Here is a 15,149-nt window from a genome sequence, read left to right on the forward strand (position 1 = left end):
ATGTGTGTATTTAAAAGATATATCAATAGATCATTTAATAGTTTTATAAATTTTACTGTACCAAATACCATGCTTTTCTGGTTGAGTTGATTAAGAATAGAAGGTATTTTAGAGAGTATATTATTTACACAGATTAGAGTACATTTTCTGCCCCTTAGAGTCGGTATAAGATTTAGAGTGCTAAGCAGCAGTTTTCAAGTTTCAGCATACTTGAGGAGAGAGGATTGCTTTTGGAGCAGTTAGCCTCCTGGAGAGAGAGAGAGAGAGACCCAGAGGGAGTGTGTTTCTACTAAAATACTTCAAGTCAGTAGACCAAGCTGCTGTATTGTGGTCAAAATCAAATGGATCACATGTGGGGAAGCCTGCAGTTGTACTGCTAGTCATTAGTAATAGTGTTTGTTGCTATGGGAACGACTGCTAAGGAACTGTACAGAGGGATTCAGATAGAGGGGAAAATCTGGAAGAACATAAAAATAAAAAAGCAATCCAGTTGTTATAAAATAAGAGACAATCTATACACTGATGATTGTGATCCTTATCGTCCTAAATAGTCCACTTAAATAAATTTGTGCTTTCCAATTAATTGGACAATAAAATATTACTGAGGGACTGTTAATTTCTATGATATTTCAGGCAAAGAATGAAAGTGTTTGGTGCAGTTTTCATGAGAATTTTAGATATGCTTGACTAGGAAGTCATTACATCACATTTATCTGTTTGGATGTGGGAGACATTAACAGCTTTATGAATATTCATGTTTGGTTAATTACGTTAATTGTTCTGCAGAAGTGCATGCACTTCCAAGGACAGGGTGGATTTTTTGTTTTGTTTTTTGTTTTAAATTTCTGCCTGGTACCTCCATCAGTCATGCTTTAGATGAACTACTACACTTTTGTCCTAACTCTGATGCTTTCATGAGGAGATAGTGAAAAGTAGCTTATATTGTCAAGGAAAGAAAAAAAAATTCTATCTGGAATTTTATTTTTCTGGATAAAAAAATCTCTTGTAATTTTTTGTTAAAATATATTTTGTGATAGTTCTGTAGAATAGTGCCAAAAGTTGAATCTTTTTTTTTTTTTTAAAAACAAATGGTCTGTTATGAGTGATACCTAAATATTTAAGGCTAAATAATGATTGCACTGTGTAGCTTATGGGTTCACTGCATCCATTTTCTCACTCTCCCTAAAGTGACAAGGTGCAGAGGCACCACCCAGTCTCTGTTAAATTTAGGGTAAATAGCATCTCAGGCTAGAGAGGAAGGAGGACATAATTTGGGAAATGAATCAATAGCTTAAAAAGGCAAGCAAGTATACTTTTAATATTTTGCCTATATATTGTCTGCCTGTTTAGTGTTTGCCTGTGTTGTCTGTAGGTTTTTTGCAGCACATTATACATTTGTGTAATACCTGGCATGATGGGTTCCTGATCCTTTATTGGGGTTGTTGGGCACTACCATCATATAAATGTTTGGTTGGAAGAAAAATGTTGTAGCATATAAGTGGATGTGTTCTAGAAATGTTCTTGATGGTACTGGTGGACAGGATCTTTTCTGAGCAAAAGACCCAAGTTGTATCTTTTTTTTTTAAATGTCAACATGTATTTTGCCTTCTCCCGTGAGACATAAAAAGATGGATTGTTGTCTTGTCTTCAACTGAAGATGTGCGTGTTCACAGCTTCTAGTCTAGTACATAATATATAGATTTTAAGAGGCGGGAACAGTGCTTGGGGCCTATTTGTTTAGTAAGGACCTGATCAAACTCTCACTGAAGTCAATGGGAAGATTGCTGTTGACTTCAGTCAGGTCCTAGCTGATAATAAATTCGCTTCAGGTTGCAGTAACAAGTTGCTTCTGCTTAAATCAGGCGTCCCCAACAGCTTCAAAACAGAATGGTCCTGATCTATCAAACTATATTTCACTCTATGCAATGTCTTTATTGGCTTGATCCTTAAAGACATCAAGTGGAAATTTTTCAAAAACATAGCACCCCTATTGTAGTGAATAGAAAGCAAAATTATTTTTGAATAGTTTCTAATAACCCAAGTTGTGTGATTTTTGAGGATTTTTGTATGCATACCTGTTTTTTCTCTTACTGTAATTTTGGAGAGGGAATTTTGCATTTAAAACCCCTAGTAAGTTATTAGTATCAGTACCTGAACGTTCCCATCTTTTAAGTACTGATGGAGTTGGGATTCACACAAGCACTTAAATAACAGATATTAGGATTGCAAAAACAGTTTTGCTTTAAGATTGGAAAATGATTCTAACCAAACCATTTGGAACAACTTCATTTATGAAATGTCACGCAACGGTTCAGACCCTGTGCTTCAAACTCCAGAGATTACATGTTATAATGGCCTTTAAAACATAAAATGGTGCTGAGCATGCATTTGAGATTCTTTGCCAAGGATTCATTTTGAGGTCAATGCTGATTAGTTAATTTTCTAACCAAAAATGTTTCAAGTGCTATAGCATTACAGACACTGAATTAAAAAGCCCACAGAATTGTATCTTATATGGAAAAATGTTTTAGGGTGATGATTTTGCTTTGTATTTTGACACCTATTGTATAACCGCTAAAGGAAGGGAAAATCAAATAACATGGAGAAAATACTTGTTCTGTCAACTGAATGATGGATTTATAAATTGTAGATGGAATTTATAAAATTGTTTTCTATGTCTAGTTGTAATGTCTTATTAGTGTGCTGCATAGCAAGTTGATAGTATTTCTTTTGAACCTGTCAGTTTCCTTTTTCACCTCAAAGTACTTCATAAACCTAATTGACGATTTTTTTCTGTTTTAGAAGAGAGAATGCAATTGAATAAAAAGGGTCACTGTATAGCAATTTCTTTAGCAAAGAAGAGATACAGAGATGAATGAGTCAGATTAAATTTTTTATTCTTTAGAAAAAAATGAAGCTTCTTTAGAGTTCTTAAAGTTTGACAATATTCTCCATAGAATTTCTATTGCATTCACGCACCCTGATTGTTTCCATGAGGTGCATTGCAAAACTGAAGATGTAAATTTCAAAGATTGTTCTACACGCAGCATCTTGTTAGATGCACTTCAATTATTTCCTTCCTGTGGTGTAAATCCTGAAGTCATTACTCAAAGCCTCCCAGGTACTGAGGGCTTCCTGTGAGGTGCTGAGTACTCTCAACTCCTGTTGAAGTTCATGTGAGATGAGTTCACAGGAAATACTAAGCATTTTGTGGGATTGACCTCCCAGTTCTTAATCAATCCTTACTCAAGAAAATTGTTACAAAAAGCAGTACGAGTTTCACTGAATAAGAACCTCAGGATTTGGTTCTAGCTATATATTTGGATGCATAGCCCCTCCCAAGTTTTGTAAGTCCTCCCTTCAGTAGGGATATCAATGTTATCTTGATGTATGTTTGTTATAAACATGTATCTTTCATTTTAGTGCAAAATGTTGTTTTTAAATTGTTTACTTTCTTGGTGTGAATTTTTTTGTTAGTAGATTTTGTGTGTGTGTGTTGTCATGTGATTTTCTGATAGCCAAGTTCAGTGCACCTGTGAAATTTAAGGTGGCCTCAGGTTTCCAAAATTGTTAATTGATGCCACAAACAGTTACGTACTTTTAAACACCTTTTTCAAAGATCCGCACTCCTTTGCCTAGCTTTTTTTTTTTTTTTAATTGTAGGCTCAAATTGTGTTAATTGCTAATGGACTTGAAGTGAGGATTGTTATTTTTTGCATACATAGGAAGACAGTAATCAATGGGCAGAGGATGATGCGTAGTTTACCATTGCAACATAACTTCTATTTACAAGTTACGTTATATAGTAGACTGGGCTAAAGAGTCTTGCCCTGTGGAGTAGAAAGTTTATTCAAAGGAATCCTGTTACAAATTGAACCAAATTCTTCTTCCTCAAAAGTCTATATTGAGTGAAACATCGTTTTATTTATTTTGTTTTGTATTCTCCAGTCTATCATTCAGTACCAATTTTATAACAATTGTTTTGTATTAATTTTTACAGGTTCCACTAATGTTTTGGCTCATACTCTTCATGGAATCAACCATGCAGTAACTGCAACATTGCATATTATAATGGGTAATTCATAAATGCGTTATCAGAAGCTTTCAGATAATTAAAAGTCATATCACTTAAAAAATTGAATACATGTTCACAAAGCAAGGGAGTGCTTGCCTAACAAATCAATGATACTTCGTTGTGTCAGGGTGAATTTTGTATCATCAAATAGTTTGGTTTGAAAGGGACCTCTCCTATGAGATCTAATCCACTGTGTATTTTAACAGAGTTGATTCTCTAAGCTGTTCTTGATAAACTATTCTTGGGTATCTAGTATGACTATTAATAGCTGCATTGATGAGAGTTCACCACATTCCCTGGCAGGTGGTGTCATTGATTAACTGTTTTATACTGCTTTTCTTTTAATTTAGTAAGTCAGGAAAAGCCAGAGTTGCACAGGCAACCTTTAACTCTGTCTCTTATGTATGTGCGTTATGATACACAATTCACTGATCACATACTTTTTTTAAAATTCAGGAAGCCTGCCTAATAGTAGGGAAAATGGGTGGTTGAAGCAATTGTTCAATATTGATTTTTAGCCTGATCTTTCGGTGTGGGTTCAAGGCATACCAACAATTTCTGTATGGAAGTAGTTGTTTACTACACAACATGGCATCATTCATCATCCAACCTGCACAATAAATGGGACAGAATTTCTAAGTATATGAAAAATAATGTGATAATGCTATTCAATATTATGGGTATTCAAAAGGGACAGAGTTAAGGTTGCCAGTGTAACCTTAACTTTGACTTTTCCTGAATTTTGAATACTTCACTTTGCATCATTAATATTCCTTTTAAGGCAGATTTTTGTATGAAACGGTATTGCTTTCTTGTAAAGAAAAATGGGAAAAAAGGCAAAAAGAAAAAAAAAAAAAAGCTGTTCCATTAAGTGTGACTGCTTGCTAGACCTCAGCTGAATGCTTTATTAGTTAATATGTCAATCAATGATGCAAGAGCCCTTGCTCCATTTCAAAGATTAATATTGAACATGCCCCAGTACATTAGATTGGAAAGTTCACTTCACTTTCTTTTTCACACATGCACAAATCCAATGGAAACCTCAGAGAGAGAGTTTATTAATGATAATTTCCGTTCAGTTTTTATAAGTTCCCATGTCTCGAACATAGGCAGCTAGTTTTATTAGATAGAAAAAGGAAGCATGTATGTTTGAAGTCCTTATAACTTGGCCAATGAAAACCATCAAATCGTGACCATCAAATCGTTCATCTGTTATGTAAGGGACTTTGTCAATTCAAAATTTCTACTGTAGTGCTAATGGAACTTTTTAGTAAAAAAATAATATCAGATGTGCATTTCCTTGAATATAGCTGTTTGCATAAATCCTACTCAGACTGACAAGTGCCAACTTATATACAAAAACATAAAATGTTTCATATTTATAAGCATCTGAATGTAAGCCGTTAGAATGAATGCACTTGTGCAATCTTAACTATGTTTCACTTCATGCTCCTTCTATAATGTTTTAACTTATTAATCTAGAAATTAATTAATAGTCTGCTTGGAATTATCTTTCATCTGCTAACTCACATGTCCCTGCTTTCCTCTCCTTTTAAGCTACTGTTCTCTCTTTATTCCTTAGAAGTGTAGATAAGTTTAGGTTGAAAACTAATGGAATATTTGCAGCTTTGATCTCTTCTGTAATATTTCAGGACATATACAGCCAGTGGACATCTGCACTTTCAGTAGTCCAAGCAAGCTTCTTCGTTTTGGATTCTCAGCTATGTTTGGTTTTGGTGCAAGAACTCTGGCTTTGGCAGAAAAGCATCGCTGGATGCCCTCCAACCAGAGGAGAGATTTTGCTGTAATTAAAACACTGGCAAGTCTAAAGTATGCTGGTTTATTTTCAATATTTTTATTTTCCTCATGAAAATGTAATATTATTATCCTCAATTTTACCAGATGTTAAATATATATTAACATATTTCTTAATGTTTATGAAAATGAGACTGCAGGCAGACACTTTTCAGGTTTTATCATGTACTTCCTTGCAATGTCACCATTTAATTAGGAAAAGCTTCTGTATATTCATCATCATCATCTTAAAATTATTTTAACTTTGATAAAAGCAGATTTAGCAGTCAGAATATTGGTTAATGTGGAAATGAATGTCAATATTTTTCTAGGCCAGAGGAATGTGAGTTATCATTTCTACCTCTGAAAAATTCACTGCAGGGCTCCCAGGAGAAAGTTACGTAAGTAAATCTGAATTAAACAAACCTGTATCTATACAAGTATATAGCTTTGAAGATAAAATTAGAACAAAATGAAATATTGTTTTGATGCAATAATATTACAAGGCAAAATGGAACTTTATTTCTTTTAAGATTATGATTTAGCCAACAATTACATTTTTCATTACATAAAGTATACATTAACCTTGTTATATGGTTTTACTTTTGATATTAGCAGTACAGAGGACCTGTCAGACAAGCACTACTCCATTTTGTTCACTGCTGAGTGATCCTTTCTTCCAGTGTCAGAGATCTAATTTATTCTTAGATAAACTGTAACATTAAAAATTGTTCAATTATTTTTAAAATTGTATTTCTTTACATTCTTTGTTATTTGTAATTGTTTTATGTGACACATTTTTATTTTTAGAAAGAAGAAAGAGAGATTTAAAAAATCTGGTGAGTTTCAAATTAAATTGTCCTTAAAAGTGAACTGTGTTTGGTTAAACTAATGTAATACTGAATTACTCTGTTATATTTAGACAGCAAGGTTCAGTGGCACACGATTCAAGGTCACTTCCTGAATGTGAGCATTATGGCAATCCCTTGTCTATGTTCAATGGCACCAAGAGGCTTGGCACCTAATACCAGGTCAGTAAGGGTTTAAAGAATTAGAGTAATGTCTATAAATTCTGACATCTTACTCTAAAACCTTGGCTTTTCCTGGAATGCCTGCCTGTGTCTCGGGCAGTCTAGACCCTCTTGTAGTGGGGGAGGGAGGATGGACTGCACTTGACTCCATAATCTCAAGAATTGTAATCAGTTTTTGGATCAAGTCATCTAACTAGAATAATCATTGGATAATTACAGTGATTAAATTAGTTGACAAGACTGACTTAAGTAGAAGTTGTCAAGTAATCATCTGTCTCAGGTTTCTTGATAGGAGGAGAACTGGGTTGTGGATTTCTCGTAAAAATTCCTCTTGAACTGGAATTCTCCAGTTGGGAAAGTCCTGTTGATTTTTTTCTCTTACCATAAAGAATTTTAAATGCTCATTTTGTCATTTTGACAAATTCAGGAAACACAATTTTTACTAATTCCTCTAAATTAAAAAGGCATATCTCATCGTTTCAGGGGAACTGTGTGGTGCTGGCGATTGTTTATGAAAATTGAAGTTTTTCACCTTTAGCGAACTAATCTGAATATAATCCCAGATTGAAATGTTGAAAATATTTATCATCTGATAGCTAGCAAAGTATGAAAAGTGGTAACTGTGAATAGTGAGTTCATAATCAACTATGCCCCAGCCAATAGCCCATTTTAGTGTCAGAAGAACTGAACAAATAGCCATTGCATTCTTCAGTCATGCAATCCGTGTGCCTGTACCTTGTGCATGTTGTTTTTTTTCTGCAGCTTCCCAACTTTATGGGATGTTTTGTTTGAACATAACACACCAGATCTCATGTAACTTTTATTGGCTTTTGGCAAAAGGCTACTCACCATTAGGTATAATAACTTGCTTTGTTCACGTCAGCCCCTCTTGCCTGCCTTGTAAGCAGTTTAAACAGATATCCTTCAGAAAGGCAAATTCACCAATCCATATGTACTCTGGGGATATGGCTCCTCAGTGGGGGAGAGTTTTGCTGAAAAGTTTTCATACCAAAACCATCTTCCTTAGAGAGGGAAATGTGAGGTGTCATAGCCTGGATTATTATTATTAGTAGTAGTAGTAGTATTTATTTATTTAAGAGAAAAAGTATGTACTTGAAGATAGTATGTTGATGTTCTATACTGTTTAGAAATCTATTCTGTCAACATGTTCACTCTCAGTGCAGTTTTCCAGGCAATGGAAAAGGTTATGTGAAGATTTTAGGAAGAAGGTCTTTCAGCTTTCCTCTCTCGTCCTCTCTAATCCCAGCATCAATTCCAGATGTCAGCACTGTACTTCTAACAATATGGCCAAGGAGAAGCACTCAGCTAGGTAGAGAGAGGGGTGCTTTCTTTGCAGATGACTTGCAGGACAGTGAACAGCAGCAACGCTGCACAAGGTGGAAGATAAAATGCTGCACCAATTGCAGCAGGTACGTGAGCCATTTTTGAAGCACTTGGCCACTACTGCAACCTCACTTACTGTCTTCACTCCAACTGTCATGTTTCCCCCCGAGAGCCTGCCCATTTGCATCTTATAAGACATTTTGATCAGACTGAATACATTGGGGCTGACTGACCACTGTTCATGTTAATCCAGTTTTACAGCTATTAGTCTAAAGCCCCAAAAGTGACTTATGATTTTGGATCCCTTTGGGTGCCCTGCTTGAGATGCCCTAAAGGGGTTGGTTTTCAGAGTGTAGGTGCTTGGCACTTTCTAAAAATCATCCCCCTTGAAAATATCTCAGTGGCACTCAAAAATGGAAGCATTCAAAATCACTAGTCACTTCTGAAAATGTGAGCCATAATGACTAAATAAGATATTCTTGCACAAAATTATATGCCTGCCTGGCAGAATATGTAGGTTTCTTGATCATAAAAAAGTGATCTAGAGAGAACATTTTCAGACACCTCCTTTACCTTGCATCCTACCTCAGAAAACCTCTGCAACATCAGATGACTCCACAACCAAAAAAGATTGTCCCAAACTAAGAGTTGCCTCTATAGAGGGCACTCTGCAGAATGTTGAGGTCTACAGGGATGTAGCAACACAGAATTCAGTGTGTGCAAAGGCAAAGTCCCCAGCAGGGGATAAAGCTCATTCAGAAAGATCTGTGGTGGCATTTTAGGAAGACAGTATCTTAAATTGTATCTTTCAGATTGAACATTGGCATCCACTTCTTAGCAGACACTATACAATTAAATTATCATCCTCATCAGATGCTGCCTCTGTCCATCATGTCCTCAAGCTGATGGGATCTCAAGTCTTTGCTGTTTTCCTCCAACTTTTTCCTTCCTTTCTTTTATCTCTTGATTGCTAACTCCAGAAGTACTGTCAGAATGTTGGTGTCTTGTGTATAAGATTAGAATAGTCTCATTAACATCTATAAATTGCTCTAACAGATGAATTTATCAGTCAGGGTTCCTTACTTTCATATTACAGATTGTTGGCATAGTTTCTGTGTTAAATAGATTTATTAATTGTTCCTGTTGGTGTTTCATTTTGTGGGCTGCTGTACATCACAGACCCCTTTACTGAAGGATGTCTTTGGCACCAAAACGCGTGTACCATAAAATCCCTGCCCCAAGTACTTTACAATCTAATGCAAGTATTAAGGGCCAAATCCCCAGATGGTGTAAATCAAGATAATTGTATTAATAGAACTATATCAATTTATGTATGATGATGTTTTGTGAAAGGACTGTCTTTATATGGGAAAGGCGGTTTCTGTTTAGGTGACCATGGATTTTAAAAAATCATCTTTTAAGTTAGCTAATATGTACAAATATTAATTTTATTGCAGTATTCCACAACTAGATTTACTTTTAATTGTTTTTTATATTAAGTTCATCAGCCTTTTATGTGAAATGTCTTTAGATTAATGTTAATTTCATAATTTAAGTATAATGGATTCCTATCTACATTGTTTGTTTGTTTTTTCTGAAGTTGATTGTCATCAACAAATTAACTGAAAAATTACAAAGCTTTTTAATGTTCACTGTATTGCTGTTATTCCTTGCTTTAGGATTCTATTTACCAGTTATTTTATTTAATCTATACATTTCTCTTTTGCTACAGTTAACTAAAGTGATTTATATTATATTTAAACATTCGTATATACAAAGCAGTAGAACAATTAAACTTGATCTGTAATTCTCTCATGATAGTTTATTAGACCAGATCTTTAATTTCATGTGAAATAAGCATCAGAATAAGCAGCTCCCAGGAGTAAGCTGATTCTTGCGTATAATTGTTGGGAAAGTATTTGATTCATAACCAAATAAAAATTACTGAAATATATTGAAAAGTTCTGAATGATTTTATAAAGTTAATCTTGTTTTATATTGATTTTTAAACCAACTTAAAATGATTGTGAATTTAGTTTAAGACCTTTGAATGTAACATTAGTTTAATCAAAACATGTACTTTTCAGGTTGAATAATGGTAGCATGGCTCTTATTGTTGTACGAAACACTTCTCGGTCCGAGTTTATAAAACATCTGAAAAGATATGCCAGTGTGAAAAATCAGGTACAGTTAATCTGTGTGTGTGTGTGTGCGCGAGAGAGAGATTATAAAAGAGCTACTAATCATGACAGTAGACCTGCTACAGGAGTTAATATTAGTGTCCTCATAAGGAGACTTAGTTTCCCTGTCAGAATGCATTAGCCCCCTTTTATCTGATTTTTGAAAATCACTAATCAGACTACTACCGATTAGCCTATTTCAGCCCATCTGTTATGGTTTAGTTTATATGTGGTTTACACGAGCAGTTGCACAAGAGTGTAAAGCTCCTGAACTAAAATCAGGACAGAGAAATTTTGTGTTTAAATTTAGTGTACTGAGATTAAGGGCACATAATGGGGACCAGATGCTACTCTTCAGAAGAAACAAATACTTAAGTCCACAATTTTGGCAAATCACTGCATGCTATAATGGCAGCAGTAGTTATGCCCTTTGATTTTCATAGACCCCAGTTCCTGGATCTGGATATGAATGGACTGTAGGAGAGGTTTGCAGATCTGTCCTTTAAAAACACATGGTCAATATTCCACCTTTTATTTAGCTGCATCACGGAAATTAGAGTTTAGTGGTGTTTTTGTTTCTTCTATCAGAGTGCCTCACTGTTGCTTCAAAATACTCAGTGCAAACCCAAGTAAATGTATTACGTGAAAGTATACTGGTCATCTTCCAAATGAGTCATGTCATTATGTAAAATTAGTGATCAGCAAGTTTAGGTTTAGTTCAAATAATCATTCAGAATTTAGGACCTTTTGAAGGTGTCATTCCTTTGTGCTGGATGTCATTCCTGGGAGATGCCTAGCTCCATATTGTGGTAGCAGCAATATGCCTCAGAAAAGGCTTTAAGCCTTTCTCATTCTGTCACTGTAGCACTCTTCTGGAAGAAGTGTTTGCACTTTTCTCTCATTCTGTCAGCTAGCATGTGTGAAAGGGAACATGGACCCACTTTATAATCTGCATGAACCTTTACTATGCCAATAACTCACCGCATTTGGGTCAGGGTTACTGGTTATGATGGACAAGCCAGAAAAAACACAGCATAACTTTCAAATCCTTGAGTAAGTCTACAGAGTTGAAAAATACACCACTTTGCTTGTAAACTGAGCAAATGTATCTGGAAATAATTGCGTGACAATAAAAATGGAATCCTGTGATACCATTTCTATTGAGTCACTATTCAAAGTAAAATAGCACATTAAATTATGAACACTGGCTTGAATATAAACAATAAATTTAATGGGATCAAAGCCAGAGTCAAAATTTTAGTTTGTTCTGTCCAGGAAACAAGTTTCCCATAAAATGTACATGACTGAAAAAATTGCATGACAAATGGGTAGTTAATGTCTCCTGCTTTAGCTACATGAATATTTACTCATGTGTTTTCTGTATCCATAGTGCAGCAACATGAACACCATTAAACTGGAACCTTTTTTGGCAATGCTCTAATGCAAAACTTAGCGCTCATATAATGCTTTTCATCTGTGACTCGGATACTGTACTTTCTTTCGTGTGTGTGTGTGTAAAAATATGGTTGAGAAAGTGGAAATGTTAAAGAAAGCAAGTTTATATGTGAATTTTAGTAAGACAGTAATCCATTGAAGCTTAAAACTCTGAAAAATGCTTGTCTTTATCTGAGGTATTTTTTGATCAGAGTGCATTGGCTTTATGCTACTCAGTTGGGGAAGAACAATTAATTGTAGCCTAAAAGTCTCCCACTGAAATCAGCACTCTTCAGCAAATTCTGGCTTCTCTATGGGAGATATCTCAGTCTTCCTTATCCTTCTTTCCTGTTTTTTGTAATTTCTTAGAGGATAGTTTCTCAAGAAAAATCCACTTCTAGGCAACTCCAGATGCTTCTCTGCCTCAGACATTACAATTCTGTACCAAAATAAAAAAAAAATTGCTCAGATGATTGTCTCTTGATCTAAACTACCATGAAATGTTCAGAAGCTGTAATTCTGCTGGTTTAGGATTAACTAAATTTAACTTTTTTTTTTTTTACATATTTTTCATATAAATCTAAAACCATGGGAATAATAGAAATTGAGTGCCAACAATATGATAGGTACTTCATAACACAGAGGAAGCCATAGTACTTCCCCTAAGGATCTTTATGTTTAAATAGTCTAAATATTAAGCTGGGAAATAAAACTGTGCTCTATGTACTCCAAGTAATTAGCTGTTTTGAAGTTCTTGTACCTGGGAAGATTTATTGTAGGAAATATTCTCTGCACTTTTTCTTCCATAAGTTACACACTTCAATCAGTTTAAGTCTGAGGTTCTAGTGCATTTAAGGAGAAAAAGTAAGATTTTAATTTCACAATTTTAACCAGTAAAGAACCTATTTTTAGTTACCTCTTTGACTTTAATACACATTTGTGTTTGTTTTAGTTTAATTTTCCCTTTGTTGAGACCTATGCAGTTCAGGAAGTAAAAATCCAACCAAGAACTAAAATTGGGCATGACACAGAAGAAAATGTGTATTTGCATGCTACTTCTGCAGAAGTGAATTATCCTTGGAATATAGATGGAGATTTAATGGAAGGAGCATCAGAGGTTCACGTTCGGTAAGGCTAAGCATAGTAACATAGGATTTGCTGAACTAGACTATTGGCCCATCACATGTGATATCCAGCCTGCAGGCGTAGTCAGGCAAAACACCTGCTAGACTTGGCCAATTGTACTGTTATCTTTTTCTTGTGTACAAGAGATAACATTCCCCCAAAAAGTTGACTTTAGGAAAATTTGTTGCTAAAAATGTCAGACAGGTCTGCATTATGCCATTTAAAATAGTTCTGAAAAAGAATGTAATAGTATAGTATATCAGTGCATATCTTAGAAGATGTGCTTCTGCAATTACATTTTTCAATTACAAAGGATTGCGCCAATTATTAGAGGGAAGAATCAAGCACAGCATGGCCGTTGCATGTCTATCTTTGCATGTTAAAATTGTATATTCAATTAATACTGTGGCAATACAACTGCCCTGCGTTGTTGAGGACAGAAGGGTCCTACGCATAAGTGTTGACAGCTTCGTCTATTGTCCAAGAAAAAAATAGTTACCAGATAGAATAGAATTTCTATCAATCTCGAGGCTGAAAATAATAGGATTGTTTTATTGAACTCATAACATTTTATAAAAGTTTGTATTTTACAAAATCTAAAAAATTGGGCCCAGTGTGAATTGGGTGTTTAACCGATTATCACAGATTTGCCATATTATTCCCATATAAGTGCTGTATAGGAAATGCTGCAAATGTTCATATTTTACTATTGCTCACTCTGTAATCCCCATGTCACAAAATGGGGTGCTGACATTGTTCAAAGTGAGCAATGTTTATCCTGGAGAGGAGAAGGTTGTCATTACACTAGGTTCATAATGCAGTGGGCATTATTTCAGGTTGAAAAGGCCTTTTTTGAAGAAACAGGTTCAAGATGAACTCCCTACCAGCCAGGCCCTGAATTCTGCGATCAGTCTTAAGTCTGCTGCTTGGAAGTGCCCACCCTGCCTTTTGTGTATTTGCAGACTTAACCAAATGTGTAGTGCCATACAACATAACTTGTTCGATAGTGGACAGTTAGTGCTACTTGAGGATGGTTAAGGAATGGAAACAGGAGTTGGCTTATTCTCCAATAATAGCACTGTGGCCAACCAAAAACATGGAACTGATGGTGGGATGCTCACTGTAACACAGGGTGTGGATTTGCGGGGAATGAAAGAGGGATCATGATAGCCTTTTCTGACCCAAACCCCGAACCTCCAAAATAAAAAAGATTCTCTCTCAGAAGTTTAGTAATCCAAAGAAAAGACTGGAGTAAGCATACATGTAATTCAGCTTAATTTTATTCCCTACGATTTATTATATAAATTTTTCCTCAAAGAAAATGTCACATGAAAACTACAACAGTTATTAAGTTACTTTATTTTTATTTCTTCACTTTCTAGGGTGCACCCGCAACTTATTAATCTTTATGGAGTGAGCATTGATGAACTGGATGATTCCAAAGCAATGTGCAGTTGTCTGTAGAAGAAATTTATGAAGAAATGTGTTTCATGGTGCAGGCTCTGCATAAAAGACTCATATTTTCATCTTAAAACAGCTATTTAAGGCCCATTCCTTCATCCACTGAAATCAATGGATGAAGGACCGAGACTGAAATTAGGATGTTGATATATTTTTTTAATATTGTTAGTTTTATATAAAGTAAAATAATTGTAATTATCAAACAAAATGTTCATAGTTTTAACCTTAAAAACCCTGAAAATAAATATATTGACAAATATACTTATTTGTAGGTATTATATATTTGGTTAAAAAGTGATTACTAGAATTTCAGCAAAAAAAAAGTAAAGTTTTTTTTAAACAGAATATTGCAGGGTTTGGGTTTGATTTGGTTACCCTTCGTTGTATCTAGTCATATTTTACTTCACTGGTAACCCTAATTCATATCACTAGAACTAGTCCTGGAGTAAAGTACTACTTACTGTGAGTTGGGGTGGCATAATTTGGCTTCTGTCAGGTCCTTCAATATCCAGATAATCTCTGACCTTAAATGAGATGATGTAAAAATTTGCTTGTTTTCAGCATTGCCTAGCTAGGTCTTAAGCTACTTTTCCTTTTACAAATAGTATTCACTTAGAATGTAACATTTGTTCAAACTTACTTTGATTTAAACTTTAATCTTATAGAAAATATTTAAAGTTTACTTTATCAGTAAAACTGGGTAGT

The 15,149-nt window shown here is 34.8% G+C and overlaps 1 protein-coding gene across 3 annotated transcripts in view; it reads left to right on the forward strand.

Annotated features, from left to right (window-relative positions):
- Positions 1-14,705, forward strand: part of CERKL (ceramide kinase like) — a 104,392-nt gene extending 89,687 nt beyond the window's left edge. For 2 of the 3 annotated variants that reach the window (XM_054044407.1, XM_054044409.1), the window contains 8 exons: positions 4,001-4,075; positions 5,728-5,905; positions 6,202-6,270; positions 6,680-6,708; positions 6,792-6,900; positions 10,332-10,428; positions 12,811-12,986; positions 14,366-14,705. In XM_054044407.1, coding sequence (XP_053900382.1) covers positions 4,001-4,075; positions 5,728-5,905; positions 6,202-6,270; positions 6,680-6,708; positions 6,792-6,900; positions 10,332-10,428; positions 12,811-12,986; positions 14,366-14,447 — 815 coding nt within the window. In that variant the 3' untranslated portion in view covers positions 14,448-14,705. The remainder of the gene's footprint in view (positions 1-4,000; positions 4,076-5,727; positions 5,906-6,201; positions 6,271-6,679; positions 6,709-6,791; positions 6,901-10,331; positions 10,429-12,810; positions 12,987-14,365) is intronic. The other variant, XM_054044408.1, reaches the window with a different exon arrangement.
- Positions 14,706-15,149: the final 444 nt, after the last annotated feature.

The sequence above is a fragment of the Malaclemys terrapin genome, chromosome 11, assembly GCF_027887155.1.
Source record: "Malaclemys terrapin pileata isolate rMalTer1 chromosome 11, rMalTer1.hap1, whole genome shotgun sequence".
Classification (NCBI taxonomy): domain Eukaryota; kingdom Metazoa; phylum Chordata; order Testudines; family Emydidae; genus Malaclemys; species Malaclemys terrapin.